Source organism: Anopheles ziemanni, chromosome 3 (genome assembly GCF_943734765.1).
Source record: "Anopheles ziemanni chromosome 3, idAnoZiCoDA_A2_x.2, whole genome shotgun sequence".
Taxonomy (NCBI): Eukaryota; Metazoa; Arthropoda; class Insecta; order Diptera; family Culicidae; genus Anopheles; species Anopheles ziemanni.
Window position 1 is genome coordinate 24,255,510 of NC_080706.1, and position 25,883 is coordinate 24,281,392.

The 25,883-nt window shown below is 47.8% G+C and overlaps 1 protein-coding gene across 1 annotated transcript in view; it reads right to left on the reverse strand.

Moving 5' to 3' along the window:
- The window catches only part of LOC131287541 (heparan-sulfate 6-O-sulfotransferase 1), a 39,294-nt gene that overhangs the window by 5,888 nt on the left and 7,523 nt on the right, over nucleotides 1-25,883 (reverse strand). Inside the window, exon 4 of the mRNA XM_058316599.1 lies at nucleotides 10,781-11,114. Coding sequence (XP_058172582.1) covers nucleotides 10,781-11,114 — 334 coding nt within the window. The remainder of the gene's footprint in view (nucleotides 1-10,780; nucleotides 11,115-25,883) is intronic.

Here is a 25,883-nt window from a genome sequence, read left to right on the forward strand (position 1 = left end):
GGGCAACTTTTCGCATTTGGTCTGGTAGATCTTTCCCCTCCCCCTTTACGATACACGATTCGAAGGATCCGTCCTTGTCCTTGGAAGAAATGGAATGAAAAGTGCTGACCACGGTGGAAAATATTACTTTCACGTGCAGGCGCACGAGTGCACATCACCATTGTCGACCCTGGGGGGTAAAACGGTGGCCGGTTTCCATTTGCATCAAAAAAACCGTGCACTTGTTCTGTTACGTTTCGCTGGAAACTGGCGAAACAGCAGCACACTCCTGGGAAAGTCATCTTCTTCGCGCAAACCAAACACAAGAAACACAAACGATACAACGGTGATTCACCTTACCGACCTTTTGTTGTTGGGCTGCAGAAGGGACTCACCGTTCCGGGACGTAAGAGATGCGGTTCCTCTCCTGTGCCAGAGTTCCTTGGACTTATTTTCAAGAGAAAATAATAATGATCGCATCAAGTGGCGTAACTTGGCCCGTTCTCGTGAGACGGACAGACATTTTCCACGGTGTGTTTTGCGATTGTGGTGTCGTTGTACTGCCTTCTTTGCCTTTGCCTGAACCAACAAAACGCCTCTGCCAAAGCCTTGCGCAGCAAGCAAACCAACCGCACACTCAGCAGTCACTCTTACAGTTCAATTTATGATCGAGGAAACGTTCATTTGCTCCTCGGATGGAAATTACTTTCCTGCCAGTGTTGGCTTTATAATCGCGCCCGGCTGCCGTCGTCGGTTTGCTTACTTTGTTGTGTTGTGAACGCAACTCCTGCAGCCAAAGGGGCACCATCATTTCGTCACATTGTAACCGGCGAGGGACCGCCGGAAAAAAGCCCATCGGTGACTCCCCTCCGCCGTTGGTAGCGTCGGAAAATAAAAGATGATACTTACGAGAGGAAAAGTTTTTCTTTCCCTCCCCCTTGAAAGCCTCGTATTGGCACAAGGGAGAATAACTGGGCGGATAGAAGAAGTAAAGAATACATTGACGAAGGGAAACCTCCGACCCATTTTTTCTCCCCACATTTTTCCTTTCCAACGAGGTGATGGGGGAGGAAGAAGTGCAGGTTCGTTAGCGCGACAGTTCATGTGGCGCTCTTTAAATCAAAATCCCAATTTTCCATTTTCCACAGCGGCCTGATGATATGAGAGAAGAAAAACGATGTATGGGGGTTTGTGTGTGTGTTTTTGTATGTAGCAGGGAAACAGGCATGGTCGTGTCGAACGTTGAAAGGAAAAAAGTTGCCACGCAAAGTTGTCAGCAGACGGACGAAAAAGAAAAAAAAAAAAGATTCGACAAAAGGACAAGCAATGTTGCCTCCTTCCGGATACACGGAACAAGCCGAAGGAGCACAGAATCGCCCAGCAGACTCGGGCTCGTTGCACACAAACACACACACATACAGTCACGGACATAAGATACCGTAGGCCCAAAGGCTGAAGCGCCAAGCAGCGTTCTACCACTGCACGATTATTTTCTTATGCAAATAGATGCATGTTAGGGAAGATTAAAAACTTGGCCATGAATTATTCATTTTCCATCCGGGCGGGGTGGCGACGGGGGAGGGGGGATTCCGTTTTTAAAGGTATTTGCCTGTGCTTCTCCATATTCCACCAGTTTTTTTTTTTTGGGAATGTTTCTTTTTCTTTGCTTATTCCAACGAAAAAAACGTGAACCTTAAGCTCACTCCCATCGCAACGACGGAAGCGGGGGACGGCTCCCTTGAGGGGAGCGGGTTGACAAATCTAACCATCATCGCCAGCAGCAGCAGCAGCATCATCATCAACAGCAGAATTCGGCGAGCCGAAATCAGTTTTAGTAAAAGGCGCGAGCGCTCGCGCGTTATCGTTCGCTCGAAGCTTTCAGGCGCTGAAGGATTGAAAATTCGAATCACTTCCCGGGTGTGCTTCCGGCTCTGGGCGCCCACCGGGGCTATGGCCAGCCCGCCATTGTGGGCGTTTTGGAAAAGCTTCACCACGTCCCGTTCCGTCGAACGCAGCGGTTGTGATATGCAAAATGAAAATGATATCGTTTTCCATTTTCATGAGCTAACGCCAGAGTTTGGGAGTTTGCAACGGGCGGCAAAGTTCTCGGGAGGGGGAAAGGAGGTAAAACGTCATCGACGTCGTCGAAATGTTGCGGTGTCCAATGCTGTGTGACGATGATGATGATGATGAGCGCGTTCGGCGGTTAATATCGAGGACAGAACGTCGAAGGTGCGGGCGAGGGCAAAAAAAACAACATTTTGCCACATTTCACCAACTCGCGGCAAACCCCGCGAACGTTAAGAACACGACCGCGTTGTTGCAATTAAAAATAATGAGCAAAGAGTGGGAAACTCCTGGGAACGGATCAAATTCGGAGATGAAAAAGGCAGCATTGCGTGCAGGATGTTTGCTGGGGAGGAAAAGGCAACTCACATTAAGATATGATTTGTAAAATTGTGTTAAAAATGTTTGAAATCGTGTAAGACAGCAAACAGACATATCCATCAAATTCGTTGGGTTCATGTAGCAAATCCCGTTAAGGAACATCCAAAGTTTTAATCTCTACGTATATCAATCAGGGTAAAACTACCAGCATCACTTACCGGGGGTAAGTGATTTCCAGGTCCACGAAAACCCGTTCCCAGAACTCCACCATCAAATGAACTAACATCCACCGAAACATTCGCACTTCACCCTGCACACACACACACAAACATAGAATGAAACGAAAATCCTTTAAGATGATCGCCCGAAGACTGAACAAAGGGCGGTGGCACTCATCATTCGGCGCATCCCGAATGAAATCCAATCTATCTTACGAGCAGCAAAGTGGAAGACACGAAGGGCAGCCCCCCGGACGGCGAAGTTGGCAAATGAAACGATATTGAAGCTTTTGTGTGGTACACGTCTCTAAGTCCAAGTCCAAACCGGCACATTCAGCAGCGTTAATCCGTATAATCCGAGGCGATTGGGTCAAATTATTCCCAGGATTTACGTAATCATCGCTCATCGCTCTCTGCAAAGTCATTCTGGCTTGTGTGGGCGAAGTCGGCGAAGGGCATCCTTCCTATGGTATGCTCCACCGGGCGACAGGCTAATCTGCTTGCCGGTGCTCCGAAAGGCTCAAGTTCACCGTAGAGTTCCCGGCTCGTATAACCTATTCATCTCAGCACCGACGAGCGAAGTTGGCTCACTGCTTGACCAAACGGTTTTACATCCATCTCACGCTGGACAATCTCATGATCTCATGACCCGGGGCAGGGCCCGGGGAAAGGGGGAGGGAGAGAAAATAATCCCGTGTTCACAATTGGAAATTTAAATCGGTCCTCCGTTGCGAGGGAAAATATGGCAAGGGAGGTAATGTGTTTTCCCTTTTTTGCATCTGAATGGCGTCACGGCCAAAAAACGGGAGAACTCTTCGGTTCGGAGTCCAGTGCAAAATTGCACACGCTGCACAAATCTGATAAGTGGCCACCGAAACTCATTTTCCACCGGCGGCGGCGTCGGCGACCAACGGGTTGCGGATTTTCGACACCGAGAAACGTGTAACTCCTTCCCGCGACGCGAATAATATATTTATATTCGTGCGGTGCACAATTTGCACCACACTTTTGGGCAAAGGAAACCGAGGAAAAAAAGGAGGTCACAAGATATCCGAACCGGGCCATAAGTTATGGTCAAGGGTGATAAGGGAAACGACAAAAAAAAAAAGACAAGGTGAAAAGTGGTTGTGCCCCAACCCGCAGAAGAAGCGCCAACCCGATTGGGCCGATCTTAAACCGCATGGAAAATGTTCACCGGCACATAATTTAATCCCGGCGCATACGAAAATTCCAATTCACACCAGCCAAAACAGGAGCCGAACCGAGGCGAGTATAATAAAGGGGAGGAGAAAACCACCCGTTACGGATAAAGTATTGCCTTTCAGTAGTGTGCAGCGGATCGGACGTTGGAGATAGCCCTCGTCTCCGTTTGGGTTTTTGCTGGAGCTTGGTGTTTTATTTTTATTTTCCGGGGTCTTCACTTGCTGGCTGAAAGATCAGATACATACAAATACGTTCATCCCTTTTTAAAAGTGATACCAACCAAGACCGGAAGTGATAGTTCTTCCAAAACCTTGACGGACTTTCCGTGTTTCGTGTTTGCAATGATTCATGCGCACCTATCGATCAACATCCGCACTTGACGGTGACGTTCCGCTTTGTCCTTTTGGTACACTTTTCTACTAAGGATAGTGTCTTCAGTTTCGTTTGATGGACAAACACTAACAGCAGGTCTAGCGGAGCTATACTGGAAAATAAAACAGTAAGTTCTAAACCACCGTCCGTTCTCTCACATAGCGAAATTGGACAGATTTTCCTCCCTTTTAAACCATTTCATTTTGCGCTCGTTTTTTTCATCCACATTCACATTGTTTCAATATTATTTCGCCAATTTTTTTTTATTACGACCCTATCGAAACCTTGGGGCGGCTCACCCCAAATCAAACGGGCCCAAAGACTCTCACCCGCCAAATCTCGGCATTGGAAGGTCCCTTTCGGAAGACGAGCGAAGAAGCTTACCGTTTGTTCGCTTCGAGAATGAATTCGTCCTTCCGGGAAGGAATGCTTATACGCACGCACATGAAAGGAGGAGGTGGAAAAGAAAAAGATCCGTCCGAACAGACCGAGATCCTGCAAACTCCTCGAAGAACGAACTCGAGTGCTCGGAAAAGGGTGAACTATGGACCGGCATCAAAGCGTCGAGTGCGGTGGAAAAAGAGATTTTTGGGAACGATCTCGGTAAGGAATCTTCGAACGCCACCGTTTCATCCCGTCCTTCCAAGATTTCCAACCAATGGACGTCACCCATCAAGAGAGTGGGAGGGAGAGAGAGAGAGAGAAGGAGAAAGGGAGTGATTGTCGTTTGCTATGTATCCGTTTGGTTTAACTCCGGGTATCAGGCGTTGGTTTGGAAGCATGCTTCCCCCTGGGTGTCCTTTTCGTTGCCGGGCTACGGTATCATTGTTGTATGCGTTCCGCAGAGTGTGGCTCGCATGTCACGAAATAAAGGAAAAAACGAAAAAAAAGCATATAAATCTCGCCCAAGTGTGCTTACATCTCCGCGGTGGCATAAAGCAAGGCGGCGACGGCGGTAGACGAAAGAACTTAACCCGCTTAGGAAAAATAAACCGACGCCGGTGGGAGGAGAATGGATATCTTTATTTTCCTACCCACTCCCGGACCGTGGCGGACACCGGAGGGCCGGATGTGGCGTGGACGTAAGGTTCCCGGGAGTGAAATAACTGTAAAACGCCGAAACCCACAACGGAACCGGAGGTAGCGCTTTCCTTCTGCCGAAAAAATGGGCCCAGCATTGGAAGGAAGGACGCAACGAACGGGCGGCTTCTCCGATGGTTGGAAAATGTCGATCCGATTTTTCCCATTTTCATCAAGTGAGCAGCAGACCGTTTCCCCGAGAAAATAAAGAAGACTAGGGGTAGAACGAGTAGCAGCGAGATTAGACGACCCCAAAACGAGTGGAAAATGGTTTGGAGGGGTGGAGAAAAATACCCCCATTCGAATCTCATCCGGCACGGCGGAAAGACGACTTTCGCGAGCCTTGTACGATGGTGAATCGTTTAACGGTTCTTGAAAGTTGTTTGGTTTTTTCTCCTTTTTCTCCACCGCGTGGGAAAACTAGAAGGACCACACGCCATTCGGGAGGAAGAAAACTGCCGGGTTGGGGCCCAAACTGCTTCACGCGTGAATTCAAATCCACCGGAAGCGCAAACCGGCCGACTCTTACTACAACTACTAATACTACCACCATTGCTGCTTTGGGGTTTTCCCCCAAAAAAAAGCCGCCGCACGAACGGATGGATGGATTACCGGCAGAAAAGTTGAATGAGTTCCGTAATTGTGGTTTCGACGGGTAGACACACCGAACGCTCTCTCTCTCCTGCTTCTCGCTTTTATTTGCCCGTTTACTTTTCCGCCTTTACGTTTCCAACCGGTTCGTCGGGCACGATTTTCCGGCGCACGGATTCACTTGTTTCGTGCTATTGTTATATTGAAATTTTTGCCGCATCCGCTTCCGGACGGATTCAGGTCGGGTGGGGGGCAGCCGGGCCGGGGCGGGATAACGGCTAAACGGAGGACCCATCATTGTCGTCCTCGTCGTCGTCGCAGGTCGTCTTCAAACCGACACCGGAGGGCACAATTTGGAGAAATTAAATGAATTGCCATTTCCGCTGCTGTAGATATCCTTCTTTATTCCTCTCTTTTTTTTGCAGAATGTTTCTAACCAATCCTCTTTTTTAAGGGCAACGTTTTTCGTCCCCGGCATCGGAAGAAATAAAAAAACCCATGCCGACTAGAAAGCTTGGAGCTGAAGCTGAACATTACAGTATTCACTGTTTTCCTTTCGGTTGAACACACTACTCCCCTTCAAATGGCATCCGGAAGTAGATTACGAAGGCGGAGCCGGAAAACCCCCCACGAGAAAACGACCGAGTTGATGGGCAGCGGTTGACAAACCCGAGATCGGCATCTTGGTGCATCGGGGGAAAAAAAGGACTTTTCCAGCGGACCACCGGAAGCGTACGGCGACAGTCGTCAGGGCATTTTCGGGGGGACGATCGGATCCCCTAGAGTTTACGATAGGGAGTAAAAAAACCCGTAGCTTGCGCAAACACAAGCGAAAAAGCGGACGATTTTACCATTTGTGAGAATCTATTGGAAAGGAAAAGATTCCCGCGGCCTCAATTCCGCAAGACGGAAACTCAAATTATCCTATCCTTTCGATGATTAATTCCACGCGAAAAATGTATGGCGTTTTTATCTTCCTCCTAACGTTTTCATTGCGAGGTTCGGGACATTTTTCCCGGCTCTCCTTCCACCAATCATTTGCAACGCGAATTTCCCGCTTCATCGGTCGATCAAATTGAAGCGACGACGGAGCGGCTCTGGGAACGATCGATTTAATACTTCGATTGTGATTGACCCGCGTTTGTTTGTTTGTTTGTTTGTTTGTCTCGGCATTAAAACAAACAGCGCTTGCATCGTCGTCTGCACGGGTCTGCTCGAAAAACAACTCTTCCCGTTTGACGCGTGGAACTAACGTGGAAATCGTTTAATTCGTTGCAACCCCCCTTTCGGCGTTACGTGGGCAGCATAGAAAGGACGAAAATTGCATTGGCGAGGAAAAAAGATCCAACCAATCAGTGCCCCCCGGCTAATCCGCTACCAGGAAGAGCACATAACCTCGAGGGGGGTTGGGCGTTTTGTGTGTGTTTGTGTGCATGCCTGCCATCAACAGACCGGAGGACACTCCGGTACCGGAAGCAAATTGATGATGTTGGTTGACTATTTTGAACAAGTGGTACGAACCAAAAAACAAACAAGCTAAAAAACACTCTTTTCTTGCACTTCAACGCTCTATTGCCACCTGGCCCAAACCAGGCCCAGCAGTTCGAACTGAAACGGAAAATGGTACGATTTTTTTTCCTGTACCAATAAAAACGCTGCCCCCACAACCTGGTGAGGGAACAAAGAAAAACTCAAATCAGGGGAAAACTTTTCCTCCGTGTAGTTTTCCTCCAACAACTGAGGAGAGGAGCTAGAGAAGCGATGGAAACACGAGGGCGTGCGCCATTTCCACATCCAAGGTCAACGCCGAAGCGCCGGTGGAAAACTCGTTTCGGAAGCGAGAACAAACGATCCCCTGTGTGTGTTCCTTCCTCCCCACCCCCTTCGCTTCTCGTTTCGTTTGTTCTAATTTTTCCATGCTCTCTGTTCCGCCATTCCGAACTTCCGTTCTTTCTCCCCTGTCGTAGTGTTCTTTTTTCATCGGCATCTTCTTTTTCCTACCCCCCTCCCCCCCGACATATACTAACGACCAACGGCACACGATGGCACACAGGAAGGTGAAATCGCGCCGAAGGTTGAACTTTATTATTATCCTGGATAAATCCCGGGTTTCACCAGCATTTCCCATTTCCCGGCACGGAGGAACCACCAACCATCGACACCTTTTTTTCCACTCCCCGTTTCCGGAGGAGTTGATTTTTCCAGCCCGCTCGATTCACGCGAGCATCGGCTCGGGCGGGCCCTGTGTTCTGTTCGGCGACCGGAAGCCCTCTTCATTGATTATGATGAAGGAAAGGAATACGATTTTATGCACCAGTTCCCCCCACCGGGATTGAAAGAATACTAGGCTAGCAGTACTATTCCCGGGCGGGCCAGGAAATGAAAGCCGGTGCATCGCGTGCTAACAATAATACAACCCCACCCGCTGGGGCGGTGGGTATTGCATCTTACAGGGAATTGGATTTTAATTCAAAAGAGTGCGCTTCGAATATGATTTTTGAATCCCCGACCACACGGGAACCTCCGATCGCCCTCTATTTGACACCGGCATGGGAGAAGGGGGAGATAAAATTTCCACAAAACTCGAGAAGTAGTTGGGCGCAATCTGAATGATGAATAAGTGAATTACTTTCCAGCTCGATAATTGATCGATTACCAGCGATGCGCCCCGGGAATGGGCAAATAGTTTGCAATCGAGCCCAATTTCCATTCCACCAAACACACTCGCATATACATACAAAATAAGCATTTCCTTTTCGCTCCCCCCAGGGAGACACGTACAGTTTTGTGATAAAAAATATATTGACACGAAATGAAACGTTAAAACAAAATGCTTGGATGGTTGGTTCGTGAATCGAAATTTAACATTTTCCGATCAAAAAATGAGTAGGAGCAAAAAACAGGGAATGATCACAGAGTGTGCGTGTGTGTGTTGCTGCACACGGCAGCCATTTTGAAAACATTGTTTCAATGAAAAATATTCGCACAACGTTTGATGTTTCAATTGCTTTTGTGCCGCCTGTAGGAAAAAATGGCAGAAAAACTGCCTGCCCATCAAGCAACACAACTTTATAATTTTAATTGTATGAACAAAACACGAACAAGCAGCGTACGAGCGACTCCGATTAAAGTAAACCCGTTTATCAAAGCCGCTGCGTGGCGTTATTTTACTAGTTTTCACTTCAATACGCAAATGACTAATAATTGCACTAACCAGCAAAAAAGAAGATCAATGTTTATGAACCGCACCACCCACCCACTGCTATTCTGATTAAATGTATTTATCATCTGTTGATTTTCAATCAGCTATGTTGAAAGCACAAACAAAAACAAACACTGGCTCGGTCCGTCCAATCGGGAAGCGCGCCACCGAACAATGAATCGCTCCATGCAACAAAGAAAACAAATCAAAACATGGTGCGTTCGTTGCAGCCGGATTGCATCACAATATTTCCAGTACAGCCCGTTAAAATTCACCTCCATAAGCGACCATCCCGGCCGGAGGGATGAATACTTTATCGGTGGTTCATCATTTTATGTAAATGTGACGGTAACATTTGCTCGCTGGCGCTGGATGCTTTGTTGAGCCCAAATCGGCTCCCGATGCATATTTGCCTCGTTGACACAACTTGCTTCATCTCTTGTTGGTTTAGTTGGGAATTTTAAAATCCTATCGCAGACCTTCTGACACAACATGCTGGTGCAAGGAAGGCATGCGATGAAAGAAACGGGCAACACATGGGCCATCAATGTCGCACAGTGCTTTAAAAGTCCATCCTCATCATCGTCAGCAGCACATGGTTGTTGTCGTCAGGGTTGTCGGGTGGATGTCCCTGCGAGTAGAAATTTGACAGGACGTGCATACTAATTACACACGTAAGGATACACAACCGAAGGATAAGGAAGAATAGTTCATCGACGGCGGGGATAGAGGGAGGTGTAGCTGTAAAATACACTCGTCTGCCGGAGTTTGTTATCCGTTTACACATGGAAAAACACATTGAAATGACGTGCGTGCGTGCGTGCGTGCGTGCATGGGTTCGTGCGAACGTGCGTGACGAGTGCAAAAGCATCCAACTTCTGAAACTAACCATCGACAGCACGTACTAAATTATGCTTGCCCATTATGCTACCGAATAAGTGAGAGTAAGAGAGAGAGTTTTTCCACGTTCCATCCGCCAGATCCGGCGTGTATTAACGTACACGGACAAGCAGGAACAACCACTCAGAGTATGCCGTCAACAGCGTGCAAAACACGTGTTCCAACACGACCAAAAGAACCATTTAGAAGTGCTCGGTAGCATATGGCGAGCCTTTTAGGATGCCATCAAAGTTCGACGGTTGATCATTGCCATCCGTTGGTGAATTTAAACTATTATAGTTCGCGCAACAACACACGGACACCTATCCTTCAATTGGCCGAGTCCTTGCGCACTTCCGCCGAAAAGAAAAACACGACTGGCAAGCAAATCGTGCTTGTGGTTTAAAAATTCGGTCGCTTCGATTGGGACTATCTTCGGCCAGCCAGAAAAGGAAGGACTCCAGACAACGCCGGCGCCATCGTCAGTGGTTCGACAATTCACTCCACGTCCCGTAATTACGATGCAAGGCACGACGGCACAGTCCGAGCCACGACCGCCACCGCCATCATCCCACCGAATCCGGGACGAATTCGGTGTTCCACACGAACAAGTTGTCCGAAACGATGGGAAGACGTCCTTGAAGGGTGGATGCAACAGTTGCAATCCGTCGGATATGTGCGATGCGGGATGAATAACATTTCTGTGCAACCGAATATGCTGAAGTGGTCCCCGACTGGTGGCGAAAAGTGTCCACTCCACAACAAGCGGAACACAGTGTGGTACAATCGTCGGAACTAAAACGGAAAGACTCGAAACGGGGATTTTCCTAATTGCTCCCTCATTAATTCCCCACACCACTTAACTCACCGTCGTAGCAGGGTGGCAGCTCGTCGGGCGTGGCGTGCCGGCCGAGGCACCAGTGGCGCGCGTTTTTCCACGTGGCCCCGCGCTGCACGTGCCGGAACTCGGACAGGTAGCGCGCGATCGGTTCGCGCAGCAGCGTGATGTAGAAGTAGCGCCGCTTGGCCGTTTCGCCCTCGTTCTTGTCGAGCTCCTGGTCGACGCAGCCGGTCAGCTCGGTCCAGTCGGCGTGCAGGCCGCACTTCCAGCCGGTCGAGTAGCGCGAGAATAACCAGTTCTCGTTCCGGTGCGGCCGGAAGCAGTAGCAGCGCTTCTTCTTGCGCTGGCAGGTGCAGGGACGCTGGAAGCAGAGAGAAGGGAGAACATTAGAGCGGTGTAATTCCGTTTCAGATTCATGAATCTGAATGATTCTTTGCATAGTTTTAGTTATTCCTGAAGCTTTTAAAGAGGGAATAATAAATCCAAAAGATTCATTAATGGTAAAAGAGTAGAAAACGAAATACCAACAAATGGGTAGAGAGACTCCTTTTTTTTCTTCACGCCACGTCAATGCAAGAATCATGAAGATTCGTGAAAGATTCATGAAGATTCATTAAGGTTTCGAGAGATTCATTAGGGTTTCGAAAAATTCATCAACGCTTGAAGATTCTAATCCCGAAAGATTCATGCATCAATCTGAATGAATCTTAGGTGAAAGATTCATATGAATGACTCTCGCCTAAAGATTCATAAGGCACATCACTAGACAACACATTTTCGATCAGACCACGTCCTTATGTTGAACATGTGCTTATGTCGAAGCATGAACACAGACAGTGTTGTGAAGCATTGGAAACCCTCTGTTAGAAAATAATAAACTAAGAGCTACCCGCTAGCTAAGATCTTAATGTAAATAATCTTCCAGTTGAAATGTTTAAACAGATGCAACCTCAAAGAAAAGCCCTCAAGAGGAAACGTGGAAATTCGGAGAAACATTAACGGAACCAAAACCACAACATCGGTCCAACGATGAATTTCGTTCTCTTCCGTTATGCATCCTCACCAGCGCAATAGTGCATCTTCGAATGCTATTTTCCCTCCCTCGTCCTAGATGACCCCGCGCAACATACCCGCTTCTAAAAAAGATGGAACTGTGGTGTGCGAATACCGGCAGGGTTCGTACTATAAATAGGACCGTTCGGGTGTACCGGGGACGCAACGGCAGAAGGCAGCAGCAGACAACCCACCGACATGTATTTACATTTCCCGACCATGATGGCTACCCAAAGAGTGTTCCCAAGTGTTGCCGCAAACGGCAGCTTGCGCCTGCGGCTCACCGGGCTTAAGTTTATTTAAATTCATTCATCTCCGCGATTGGAGTTTTCTTTCGTATGTATTCCGGTTGCCGGTTCTCCTCCATTCTCGTTGCCGCAGCGGCCCAAAGGTGCGGCGCAGACGAAAAACAATTTTTGAATTAACAATAAGTGCATAATTTTCATTGCTTTATTGCTCGCCCCTCCGACTCCTCCCGTAGTCCCGTGCTCTTCCCGTGCTGGGATCGAAGATGTTTACGAGAGGCGGAAGACGCTGGCAAACAGCAATAACCGACCGACTGAAGCGGTTCCCGATCCCGACGTCCAATGCAAAGCGAATACATCGGAGAGTCGGGGTCGGGTTCGGACGAGACGATGGGACCAGTAAGATAATTCCGGAGGCCCCCGAAATGTTGGGATAGATCAGTGGTTGTAAGCATTGCAAACAACCGGGGAAACGCGTTCGGGCGTGGAAAATACAGGAAGCGATCCGTGCGCCATTGATTATTTATCGTGCAGTTGGTCCGTGTGAAGAGCGGTTCCGAAGGGTCAAGAAATGCATATGGAAACCATATTCCCAGGAGTGTCGATGAATCTTAGAAGTATGGATTCCAAGTGATTTATGTTTACAAATGTACCGTTTCTCATGCATCCGAATAATGCTCGTAAAACTGAACAAACACACTTCGTTAGGATGTAAATGTAGTAGAAAGATGTATATACTTTTCTACGATCGATAGTGCTGGATTACCTAACAATGTACATTCAAATCTAATCGCCCTAGAAGGAAACCCGTTGACAGCCGGACGGAGAATATGAATGGTTCGAGCCGATGCCCGCATGAGAACTGTCGCCAATGTATCTCCGAAACATTCCGAGATGCTGGACAATGATACCGATGATTCGGAGAACTGATGCCGGTGCACTAGAGATTCCTCTTTCCAGCGTCACCAAAAGGAGTCAACCCCGAGCTGCATCGCTTCATAAATGGAAGCACCTATTACTATTGCGTTCCTCCTTCGAGGAACAAGGGGGGGGGGGGGGGGGGAGAGGACGACTGCGTGGATCATTTCGCGTCGATTTCAATCGGTTTCATGCGACAGCGTTGGGCAAAGATGGATGAAAGACGTTTGCTTCAATGGCTACCCGTTGACAGGCGGTGCCCGCGGAACACGGAACCGAGTTGAAGTATTATCCGGGAAAATAATGCAGAACGGACGGTAAATGTCTGAACCCGAGGGCCACGAGTGGGTGGGCTCGGTTGGACGCATCACAACAGATACGGAATTAATATTCCAAAAGAAACATACATTAAAATGACAACATCCGCCCGGCGGCGGCGGGAGTACCGGCATACATGTACAGTTGCTCCCAAAAGGGAAGGTACAGTGTCGATTGGTCGTTTAATTTCAATTAGCTTGGTCAATTCTCTTCGCAGCCGTTAAGTTCTACAAGTATATAATAGAGGAACTTGGAACAATTTTGAAGTCCGTGCGATGTTTTCCTTGACCAAGACATATTTATGTATATAATACGGTAATCCATGACTTATCAATATTATTACGGATATGAAAGGTTTATTTCGTGCTATCCTCCTATTTAAACCATTTTTTTCCTAATACTAGAAAAAGACCTTAAAATAGTGTCCGATATCTCTTCAGTTAATTTTGGAACACTGGCGGTTGTTTCTTGTCGTACTTTTCGGACTATTATTCTTTCATATTTTTCTCCCAGTTCGTGGAACATTCTTCACTCTTCCTCCTTATTTCCAACTATCAATGACATGCTGGACTACGTGCTGATGGTAGAATGTGTTCGCCCAACTATACCGCCAACTTTTCGTCCTTTGCAATACAGTGAAATAGTTCGTTTCCTCAATTCAACGTCAGTTTCCTTTCTTGACTCCTCCATTTCACTACAAACTTGAAAACTACAAGGAAGTTACGCGTGAAACAAGTTTGAAAGTATATTATATTTACCTAAGCCTACTTGACCAGTTTCAAGAAATTTCCAGAGGAATTAAACGATGTACTATGACTTTTATGAGATCTCAATATAATGTATTACCAAGGTTTAAAACTAAGCCACTTTGGCCTATACAAATGTCGTTAGAGGAGCGTTTGGAGCGTTACAAGTTCCTCTATTATAAGCTTGTAGAATTTTACAGCTACAATGACATTTCACTAAAATACCCTGTACCTTCACTTTTGGGAGCAACTGTACGTTCGCGAGTTCGCGACGGATGCGTGCGCGGAAGCTGAAAGAGTGCACTGGGCGCATTTGCGCCCTGTCAAACGGAATCCGCAGGGAGCAGACGACACAGACCACATTCACCGGCACGATTGTGAGAGATACGTCCGTAGGGTGGAGTGGTTTTAGCGAGAAGCGAGAAACCAAAACCATATGCCGACCGACGCTGACTGGTGAAGACTTATCGAAAGGTAAATCTGAAAACCCTTCGTACGATCCGCCCTCGTGGCTGGTGGATTGCCGTTGACGTAGCCGAAATTAGTCTTCACCAAAGACAACACGGGCCACAGACATTGAGGTTCGCCAACGGTCTCCAAGGTGCTCCAAGGTTACGATGATGGTTTTTGATAAAAAGCCAAGGCCTACGTCGACCACGTAGCTGGAGAAGTTCGGAGAACTGAAAGACGCTCTCGGGCGGAGGATGGAGGATGGTTCGGGGCAAAGTTAATTTAGCACAGGGTTCTTCCGCCCCTTAGTACGGTATCCGTCTTTAATCGGATAGCTTCATCTCTCGGGCCCCTTAGGCTCGGGACCGAGGGATACCGGGCTAAAGAAGAAGTTTTTGGGCATCCGGTAAGACACCATTGGCGAACAGTCGGAAGAAGAAGCACGTACCGGGTCGCCCAAAACAAGAGACTCTCGTGAAAGCGGAATGGCAGGTTGACAAGTTTTATCAGAACTATCGTTCGGTTCGTTCGTTTTTCATCTACGTGACCGACCACAAGGTGAAGGTGGACCATCTCCAGAAACTCCTCGACGACGTCGTTTGTACCGGTAGGTAGGCTAGGCTCCGTAAGATAAAGGTGTTCTTCAAACGAAGGGCAACTCTCGATCCTGTCCAAACGAGATGAAGATGATTCAATCTCCACTAATTCGACACAAGAGACCAAAGCGGACACGGCTCACTGCCACCGTGACCGTCTCTACCCGGCAGGCAGCTGTATCAACTAGGCGTTGTTTATGGAGCCGTACTTCCTCGCGTCGCGTGCCCAGTGCCCGTGTCAACACACGCGCGGCTCGCATCCGTCATCGTTCCGCGTCAGAATCGGTGCGTCAGTTTCGGTTCCCCGCAGCAGCTCCCAGCGTTCGAAAATATACTCCGATAGACGAAACCAAGAACCGCGCCCAGAGGTTTCCACTCCACCATCGGAACATGATGCACCATGGTCGAAAGAAGATGCTCCTGGGAAGAAACGGGTGCACATTACAAACCGCTCGAGCATCAGAGATGGGAAAACCGGGCACATCAGAAGGCGCCTCCCGCGTCTGCAACTAGAATTTTCAATGCAAAATTACGCTGAGTGTGTGAACAACACCGCTGCAGGAGGCAACGTCACTCACATTTCTATTCATATGCTTGCTTGTAAAATAGCTTTAGTTGCACAAAATGTTCTCAGTAAACATTTGAGGCGTCAAAGAAAAGAAAACGAACATTCTCCAATCGAAGATTATGCAATAAATTTAGTGCCAATTTAGAGCACATTATTTTTCTATAAAAAAAAATATTTTGGTCAATAAAATACAGTAGAATGTGACTTCTATCAAAATGCAACCAAACAATATAAAAAATGTTGTCAATACAATATTTTACAGAAGTACCAAGTTTCAGAACTTTGCACGTGTTTTATAAACTTTGCAAAACTGATCTAGATGAAAGCGCATTTTATCCTTCAATGTTATACACCACATGCTTATATTCGTTAGTTTTAAAACTGAACGCCTAGTTGCTACTCACCGACATAAACTGTTAACATTTGTTGCTAACTTTCGCCCTACTCTCCCCGAAAAGTCAATATCTTTTGTTGAACAATAATAACCTTTCCATAAAACCCTACTGCAACAAGCACTCCTCTTTCGTCGGGAAATTATGATCACTTTTGCAAACGCCCATCCCTCAAACAACACTCCACAAAGCGCCGCTGCAACATAAAATCAATTAACAAGTTATGAAAATTGATCCAAATTGGACGGCGTCTATGGATCGGGGGGCAAAGTGGTGCCAACGCTTTCCAAAGAACACGAATCAAACACGCCATTCAAGGGAGGTAGGGAGGGAGCATAACGCGCAATGACAAAGCATTCAACATAGGCAGGAAAAGTCCTACCACTCCTCACGCCTTCCACCTAGCGACCGGAGGCACAACGACACATACACACAACGAAAAATGCGTTCCCGTTTCTTTCAGCCCTCCGATCATAGTATCTCTATATAATCGCATTAAATTGACCTCCGGAAAAGCCTGGCTTACCGGGTCGGGCCTGCTCCTGGGTGGAACTTATCGACGATATGCATACACCCGTTACCAAACTACGCCTAGTTCGGCTTGCACGGGCAGTGGAGAGTGGAAAGTGGGCCGGGAGGCAACGATTGGGGGAGATGGATCGCATAAAATGGATTTTCGGAACGGGGTAACACAACGACGCCGGTGATGACAAAAAGCGGCCTGCATAGTAAGCACGGGCATGGAGCTGGTTCCAATCCCGTCGGGAAATCGAGAACGATGGCACCATCAGCGGTTCTCGAACAGGACGGCAACTGTCCGCGACACGAACCGGAATGCAAAAAAGGCTTGATGGACACGCGCTATCCAAAAACCCGTCCAAATCGACGGCTCCGGGAAAGCAGTAGGAAGTAGTTAGTATTTGCGTGAGCCGCGTTGAACAAGTTGCCGGTGTTTTGGTGCAGTTGCATCGAGCGCAAATTTAATATTCCCACCAGGCGGCTGCTGGAGAGGAGCGGGGAAGAGAAGAACGAGAGCTGCAAACTGATGGCTTAATTTATGCAACCACTAAGCATTATCGCCTCACCACTTCTCCTCCGGCGGCCGCCACCGTCCGGTTTGCGTCTCAAACGCGATTTCATTAATTTTCGGACCGTCAAAAAAGCGCCAAACTCTTGCCTAAAATTTGCTCCCAAGTCCCACCACGGGATCAAAGGGAGGAGAGACTGGAGGGTGGCACATTGCGACACAGAGTTGTGTTCGTCCTCGGTCTGCACGTCGAAGGAAATGCACCGGAACGTGATCGCGGTAGTAATTGCTGCCGCTTGCAGGAAAAATGATCGATTCATAACCGCGCACCGCCACCGCCAACCCTCGGGTTGCTAGAGACTCCAGCCGATCGTTTCGCCACAGACGGTTCCCCTGGCCGTCGCCCTCTTGTCCACCACCACCCCATTGACATCGGATGTCACTGCCATTCATGAACATCATTCAAATCGGAACGTGCCCGATGGCGCGCGGGGTGGTGAGAGGTAGTTGTGTTGACGGTAGTTGTAGCGCCATATGCGCCGATTCTCGACTACTCCCCGATCAAGTCGCGCACCGGAACGGTTAGTTTGCGACAAAAATGGGGAAAAAACAAAAAGAAATGGCGGCGAAAAAGGAAAAACCACTTGAAAATGGGGCAAAAACTGAGCGGCAGGGGTTGAGAGAACGATCGACAGGCATGCATTTTTTTTGCCCTAGCCACACAAACATAGGAACCCCTGCGTTTTTTATGTGCATCGGTTCTATGCGTCCGCAGTTTTACGACCACGGCGCGACTTGACTCCCTTTTTTTCGGTGATTTCTAGGCACCATAGGAATATGATAGGAGGAAAACATTTCCATTTTTGACAGTCAGGTATGGACGAGATATCCCTTATTTTATTTTAAAGTTCGAAAGAACTATGCACCATAGGAATATGATGGGAGGAAAAACATTCATGACAGTCGAATTCGGAAACATGTTTTCCACAACATAATAAAATTATAACTCAGTGATTCACAACTAAATTTGTTGTTTTAGTCTACATTGAAAGCATTGTGTTATACAGAATCAAAATAAAAAAATAAATTCTTCCTTTACTTTGATATACTTGCTCTTAATCATACTACACTTTTTGTTTTCCGTGCGGGGATAATCAGTCAAGGGGAAGGTCCGGTCTACTATTATGATGCAATCTTTATACGGTGTTCAAGTGTATAGCTTGAGTGAGGTTGAGTGTGTGAAGGATGACATACAGCAATACATGTTCTTTTTATGCAATTTTTTGTTCAAACATCATTATGAAGGGCACGTGAAATGAAGCGTTATCTCTAGACTCTAGAGTCTTTGGTTTTCATCCACTATAATCGCACGCGAAGTCTTTGTGACAGGTTGGAAACAACTGGTAAACAGACGATTGCAGTAAGTACGTTGAATCGAACTAACTATGTTTAATTGCATATTTATTGAAATTCAGTAAAACTTTTTGTATTTTCAAAAATGAACAACAAAAGAATAGCGGTACCTAAGAAAAAAATGCTTTAATTTTCACTCAATTTCGATTAAAAACTACTGGCCACAAATGATGCAAACCATAAAAATAGCACAAGCGTACAGATTTCAAATTGTCAAATGACATCCAGATTAGGTTTGGCACAAATATACGATGATACACAAAAGACCAACCTGATCGTTTATCGTGCCCTTTACAGCTTAGATTATTCGGTTGTTTTTGACAAAGACAACCATGATACGAATTTTATCCTCTTGTTCATACGCACATTACCCACTGTGCAGAGTTGCGGTTTCTAGTGGTTTGCGGTCTTTGCGGCCACTCCTATCACCCCACAAAAACCGTGCTGCTCTCGTCGCAATAAATGATTTCGGACATTTTTCACGGTCCGTTCTCACTCCGTTTTTTTTGCACCTTCCGGCTTTTCACCTTTCACTCGTCGCCGCCGGTTCGGTGCGAAACGAATCAAATTGAAAGGCATCCTTCACATCCAAGAACCACAGCAGGCACCTTCGACACAGCAGCAGGAACGGCAGGATGCGATAGTTTTCAATTTAACCTTCCCATCCCTCCTGTTTTCACCCCCCCTCGCTCGCGGTTCCTGCGCGAGAAACAACCACCCGTCGCGTCCGGGTCACATTCGCGGTTGTGACATTTGAGAAATTTTCCATCTTTCACCCGCCAACAAGCGTCTGGTGTCGCGTGATGTGTTTCCACCGCAAATTCACACACACACATACACAAGACTGGACGGACGACAGGCACCGGAGCTGACGAAAGAAAATGGGGAATTTATTCCAATCACCTCCGCCGAGGCGCTTTTCCTGCAGCATATCTCCCACAGTCTACTTGTTGCTAGAGTTTTCTTTCTTATTCGGTTGTGGAAGTTCGGTGGAAAACCCAGCCGAAAACAGGATGGGGAGGAGAGGACCGACACAAGCAACAAGAACACAGAACTCTAACGGCACGAAAGACCAATGGACCGCCATTTGTGTGCTGTCAACGGGGGAACGTTCTCATTCGTCCCCCTTCCTCAAGCCACACTTCCTCTGCCAGCCCATTTTCCCGGCCCGGGTGTTAACAGTTTAATAATGTTTTATGGTGCAAGTGCGACCAGAGTGTTTATGTTTGAACAAAACAATACGCACATAAAAAAAATAACAGTATTAAAAAATAACAAAGGAACTGCACCCACCCCCAATCGATCGAGCACCCCTTGCATCTGCTTTCTCTGCCCCACACCCCCCCAAACCATCGGGAAAGATGATTTGGAAATGGAAATTTTATGGCGCGAAGAAAACTGCTACATTCTCAATCGTTCGTGCGCTTTGTCTCGGGATAAACCGTGCGCTCTTCCCGCATTTGCTTCAGTTCGGGGAAAAGCTGCTGCTACTGCTGGCGGATGGCGTTTTCCTCGACGCCCTCAAACGTAGCTCAAATTGAAACGTCTGCCTGCCGCTGGCACATGTGGCGATGTTTGGAAAATGCGAAGAATTGTTTAAATTGTTCTCATCCCGCTGCCAGGAGGGGCGGTGGGTGGAAGGGTAATCTGTGAGTCAGCCCCCCGCACAAGTAAACGGTGGTGTTGTGCGTGCGTAAGCAGCCCGACTGCTGCCTGTATGGGAACAATAAACTCACTTTTATCGGTTGTTTTATTGTTGACACATTCGTCGTTAAAAGATGCTGTATTGACGTATGTTTTGAGTAAGTGTAAAAAAAAACCAATTCACCAACGACTAAGGCAAATCTTAGGGATATTATTATCGCAAATTGTAGGCTGAGGTTTTATTTCTGGATTTAATAAATATTCATAAATTCTACACTTTTATTACGCCAATCGTTTTGCTAAATCTGCCTAAAAATTAAGTGCGTCAAATGGAAATTTGAAAATTTCATCCGTAATGAAACAGTGTACACTAATTGTTTTTAATAAATGCTATTGTACTGTAGGTAGATAAGAGAAAACATACTGTTCGCTCCCGTTGGGAAAAACTTTGCCCATTCCGGTACCAATATCGTTGGGCTCAAAATTGTAATCGAAATCGCCATGACAATCGTTACATTTAACAGGCATTCCGAGGATGAATTATGCACCTTCGCTTCAGTTTTTGGGCATCGAAGCGGCAAGGTGAACACAGCCATTATTACGACCAACGACATCTTCAACGATACCGGCCGCCGGTGACACTTTCCATGTCATTTTCGCGCTCGATTAATGTCGTTTCACTTACGAGGGCGAGGGAAAGTAACCCAAAACCCTCCCAGACTGATCCTTCCATCACCCATCGGGACTCGTCGCGACGAGCTCGGGCATTGATTGTGCCAAGCCGCGGTTCCGGTGGCGGGTCGGACATTTTAAAACGCCGAACAATAACTATGTTTCATCGTAATGGCCGCCATTTCGGCGGGTCGACGGCCCAACCGTCCCCCATCCTGCCCAGCGCTAATCCTTGAGACAGTGTCCATACACACACGCACACCAGACGGGGGTAAAATCCGTTTCGCCAGTCCGGGGGACAATTCCGCATCCCCGTCACCCCCCCCGCCTTACTCAAGACGGTGGTGGTGCCAATCTTATCTCAAGAGGTCTCTGTTTTCCTCTTTATCCCCAGCGCAAGACAAAGCGCTGTTCTCGCTCGCTTGTGGTATGGGGCTCGCGTGGCACGAGCTGCTGAGTGGGGCCATTTTCTTTTCCCCATTCCTCGCAAATGGCAATGATTTATTTCGGAGCGATAAGTATTTTTTCCACCCATTTACCCATTAGCAATGAGATGGGGAGGGTGGACAGAGGGGGGGTCAAAGGCAGAAAGGAAAACGAGAACAGCAGACCCTCAAGGGGGTTTGGGAGGCCGACGGTTGTCATTAAAATGCTAACGCGGCTCATTTTCTGATTTCATGACACCGTTTATCGTGCTTTATGGGAGCCGCTAGGGGGAGGGCAACGGGTCTTCGGAAAATCAGCAGCATCTTGACAGGAAGGAAGTTGGGGAGAGGGGGGGGACACATACCTCGCTACGTTTGTGAGTGTATGACTGCTTTCCGTACGCATTCAAAATATTACGGTACGCGTCAAATTTCCTCAATCTTACGCCTTTTCCTTGGGCTGCGAGTTTTCCCGTTCAATTCTAATCCAACGTAAACACACAAGCGAAGGCAACGCACACGTGACCGCGCACGTTCGACGACCATTCCGATGGAAATGGACGAACGGGGAAGGAGTGGAAGAAGAAGAGGTGATCAAATTACGAAACGGAAGCCATTCCGACCAAATAAAACCAACAGGTTGGCGCCACCGTCGTTCAACTGGCCCAAAGGGGGCCTCAGAATGGAAATAGGGAAGAAAAAGGCAGACCAAAGGGACCCGGGGCGAATTGCAATGGGGGTTTCTCGCGGGAAACCGTCGCAGTCATCGGTCGCAGGCCGTCGTGCGTCGGGCATATCCGGCAAAACCTGGGGCCACCCCACAACGGTTGCCTAATGAAACGTAAAACATCGTAATACCCAAAAATAGGTTTTCGAGAAGCAAACAAAAAACCAAACAAACATAAGCACATACACACACACGCATACACTGAAATGTTCATCCCACCAGGGGCCTGGTGGATTGCTGAACCGTCGCCGGCTGCTCAGTTGGGGTTTTTGGGACGAAAGACCCCCGAGGGAGGGAGATCGATAATACCAATCCTAAACAGCGACCCTTCTTTCCACCAGAATTCCAACAAACCCCAAATCAAAGCCCTAAATAGAACGCATACACACACAGACACACACGGCGTATCTTCGCGGATCAACAACGTACACAATCTGTCGATAAACCGCCGTCCGTTGCTTGCCTACTACTACGTCGATTCCTTTGGACGCCGGAATTCGGGAATTGGGCGCCTTCCTAGTCTCACCTGCGGATTGCTAAACGGTTGATTCCCAGGCCGTCGGAGCAAAGCCACAGGTTTTACTTACCCATACCCTTATCCCCCAGGGGAGGAGGGTGGTGACCGCGAAGAGGGGTCTCCTCCCTCGAGAGAGCTTATGGGACCGTCATAAAAATAGATTTCCCGTCCGTTTCCTGATTTAAATGTCAACGTGAATAAAATAATGAACGGACGAACGCACGGGAGTTGTGAGCAAGGAAGGTTGGAACGGGCGCCAACGCCGTCCGCTGTGTTCTAAGGAGCTGGCTTGGTGAGACACGAAGCTCTGTTTATGTTGCGTCAAATGGGAGAATTCGATCGCAAAACTGTCACAACCGGCGGACGTTCACTACCGTCCATAAAATATTTCCTCATCAACTCGCATCAACTCCTACTGACTTCACGCACATAAAACACATAGGGAATCCAATACGGGAAAAGATGGCGACATCAGAGATGTCTATTCATTGGAAGCTAAATGGCTTTCTTCTCCAATTAATTTATTAAGTGTAAAACTTTGTGAAAAAAAGTATGAATTTATTTAAGAGCAACGTGCACGGAACCGTACCACTTAGGAAATTTCTTTTTAAGAAGAATGTTCGGAAACCCAAACACCAAGTACCAACCACACAAGTACCAATCCTACGAAATTGATATTTGTCTTGTCGAAAAAACACAAGGGAAAATAAATTAAAAGCTTCCACGGAACAGATGGTGCCCGGAGAAAAAGGTCTCCAAGTGTGCAAGGGTGGACACGACGGACCAACGTTCCGCCGGGTTCCACGCACAAAGAAATTGGAAATGTGTTGTCGAATCCAACGACCACCGATTGGTGACGGGGATAAATGGTGACAACAGTGCCCTTTTTGGGGCGACTCTGGCGAACGTCACGACGATCGCGCGGAGCGAAATCCGAATGCCGCGATCGAAGAAGCGCTCGTGTCAATTGGGGCCCCATTTAAGGTGATCGGTAAATCGTCACTCAAGCTTGCCTCTTTTTGCCTTACACCAGAAGCCCTTTGCTTCGAAGCGGGTGGAAGGACCACCAACGATTTTTCAGCACATTACAACACTGGAATGGCGATGCACCAGCTTGCGGTGGCAGACGGAGGCAGCGCATGGAAGACAACAAATTACGTTTCACCATAAAGAACATAATTTACGTTCATCCGTGGAGGATGAACCACCCCTCCTCTCAGCCTCGGACGATGATTCTCCATGCTTTATCGTTTGAATTACGCCTTCCCTTCAACACGGTGCGACTTGGGAGAAGAATGAATCGCCTGGAGCTGGCCCCCAAAACGGTGGCAAAACGGTAACCAAGAAGCGTCGTTTTTTTTCTCCCCTAAGTAGACAGGCCCGGTCAGGATTACGACCTCCAGTTTACGATTCTATGTAGAAATAAAATAAAATTGAAAAAAACCACAATACCACGCCGAGCTGGAACACGCTACTCACAGCGCATTGTGCACGCCAAAAAGGTCCATCATGAATGGGCCACGGGCACATTTTTCTGTGGGCGCAGACAAAAATGGCGATACCGCTTCGACTGCACTTTTGGGTGACGCCGTCTGGTTTGGCGAGACGGACGACGCCGATATGAGAGTGTTTTTAATTTCTACCATAAAGGAAAAGTGAACCAATTGAGCTTTCGGGGGGGGGCCGTTACTCCCGACAGGAAGTTGGGATTGTGCCAGCTACGGGTGTTTCCACTTGATGACCTACGTCGTCCCAAAAACCTTTGGCGTTCCAGCGGATTTAGTGATGGGAAGCTTGGACGGGGACAACCGATGTACCGTTCCCGCTGACTGGGTGGCTGGCTTGTGGTCCGCTTATCGGTGTAAACCAGACACAAATGAACCAGCAAATCGGGTCCATTTTGCATGGTCGGCTACTAAAATGTGTCTCTCGGCTCGAGGGATGGTCGCAACGATATAGACAGAGCACCAGGCCGTATTTCTTCACCATTGTCGAGCTGGAGGAGGATGGATTGCGTTCAATGGAGTGAACTGTCCCCACCGGATTCCAGCAATTGCTTCCTGTAAAGTCCACGAGGAGCACATTCAGGACTGCGGTACCTTCCTCGATTACCGGGAAGTTGGTGATGTATGGTACCACGCATCCGGAACCAGAACCAGGAAGACACCGAAAGCTTTCCATCACGTACATGCCGAGCCCGAACTGATCGTCCTCTCGTTCGCAGTCCAACCAATCAAACATACAGGCAGGCTACAAACAGAACTCAAAACACGGTACGCTCTCTCTGAATGCGCGACGACTACGGGAAGAGCTTCGGACATAAAACGGTAGTCTAATGGAGCACAACCGGTTTGCTTCCTGTAGTCGCGTTCATTCTAACAGTGGCATCGGGGGGTTTTTTTTTTGTATCCACTTGGTTTATGTTTCCTGCTATTTAATTGGTCCATTTTACGTTCCACGTGCGGATTTCCAGCGTTCTCCGGTTCCTCCCCAAAATCACGCTCCGAATCATGCCCATACATCCAGTCACCTTCGAATGGGTATTTTTTCCATCGTCGTTTTTACTACTCTCCCAGGCAGAGCAGCACAAGCATAAAAGCGCACAATCGGCCCCACCCCGCAACCCATGGCGTGGCCCCGTAGTCATCTATCCGCCCGGCTGGAGACGATGATTGGCGCGCTCTGCTGACGACTGCATATCAATTGTCAATCAAACCCCGTCGTGCCTCCTTCATAACGCTGCTGGCTTAGTAATCGCCAAATGGCCGAAAACATAGGGCACACAAACACACACACACACACACACTCACACAAAGCGACACACGAAACAAACATAAATCAACTGCTGCAACCGTGTTCCGTCATACGTTCACCCCGAGCCCGGGAAGGAAGTTATTCCAAACGGTCGGTGGAAGTGGGGAGGGTGTGTCGTTCGGTCATTTATGAGTCCCTGTCTCTGAAGGTAAGAAACACAACCCACAGGCAATTGTGTAGAACGTTCAGGGCACTTGGCCTGGCAATTATAACATTGATTCCTAATAGAATCACCCTGAGGCGTTTTCGGAAGGGGGGTTGAAAACGGGAGTTTTGGTTCACAAGAGCCAATCGATGTCCGGAGCTCAAAAACCAATTTTATCTAATTCATTTCAATTGTGAAGGTATTTATTAATGGTCCGTTGAGTCACTGGCTGCTGGAAGAAGTGCTCTCCGACGCCATCCCAACAGAGACATGGAGGGAGTTGTGTTTCCGGGTTGAAAGGTGTCTCCAAAAAGGATCCTCTTTAAAAGCAGTGGGTCCTACCGGTGCCAAAAGCAATTCGAAGCGACCATTGCATTCGGACACAGAAGAATGAATTAGTGCTGACCGGGAGCATCCACGTTTAGAGGATTGCAGGTTCCAAATTCAATGTGAAGGATGT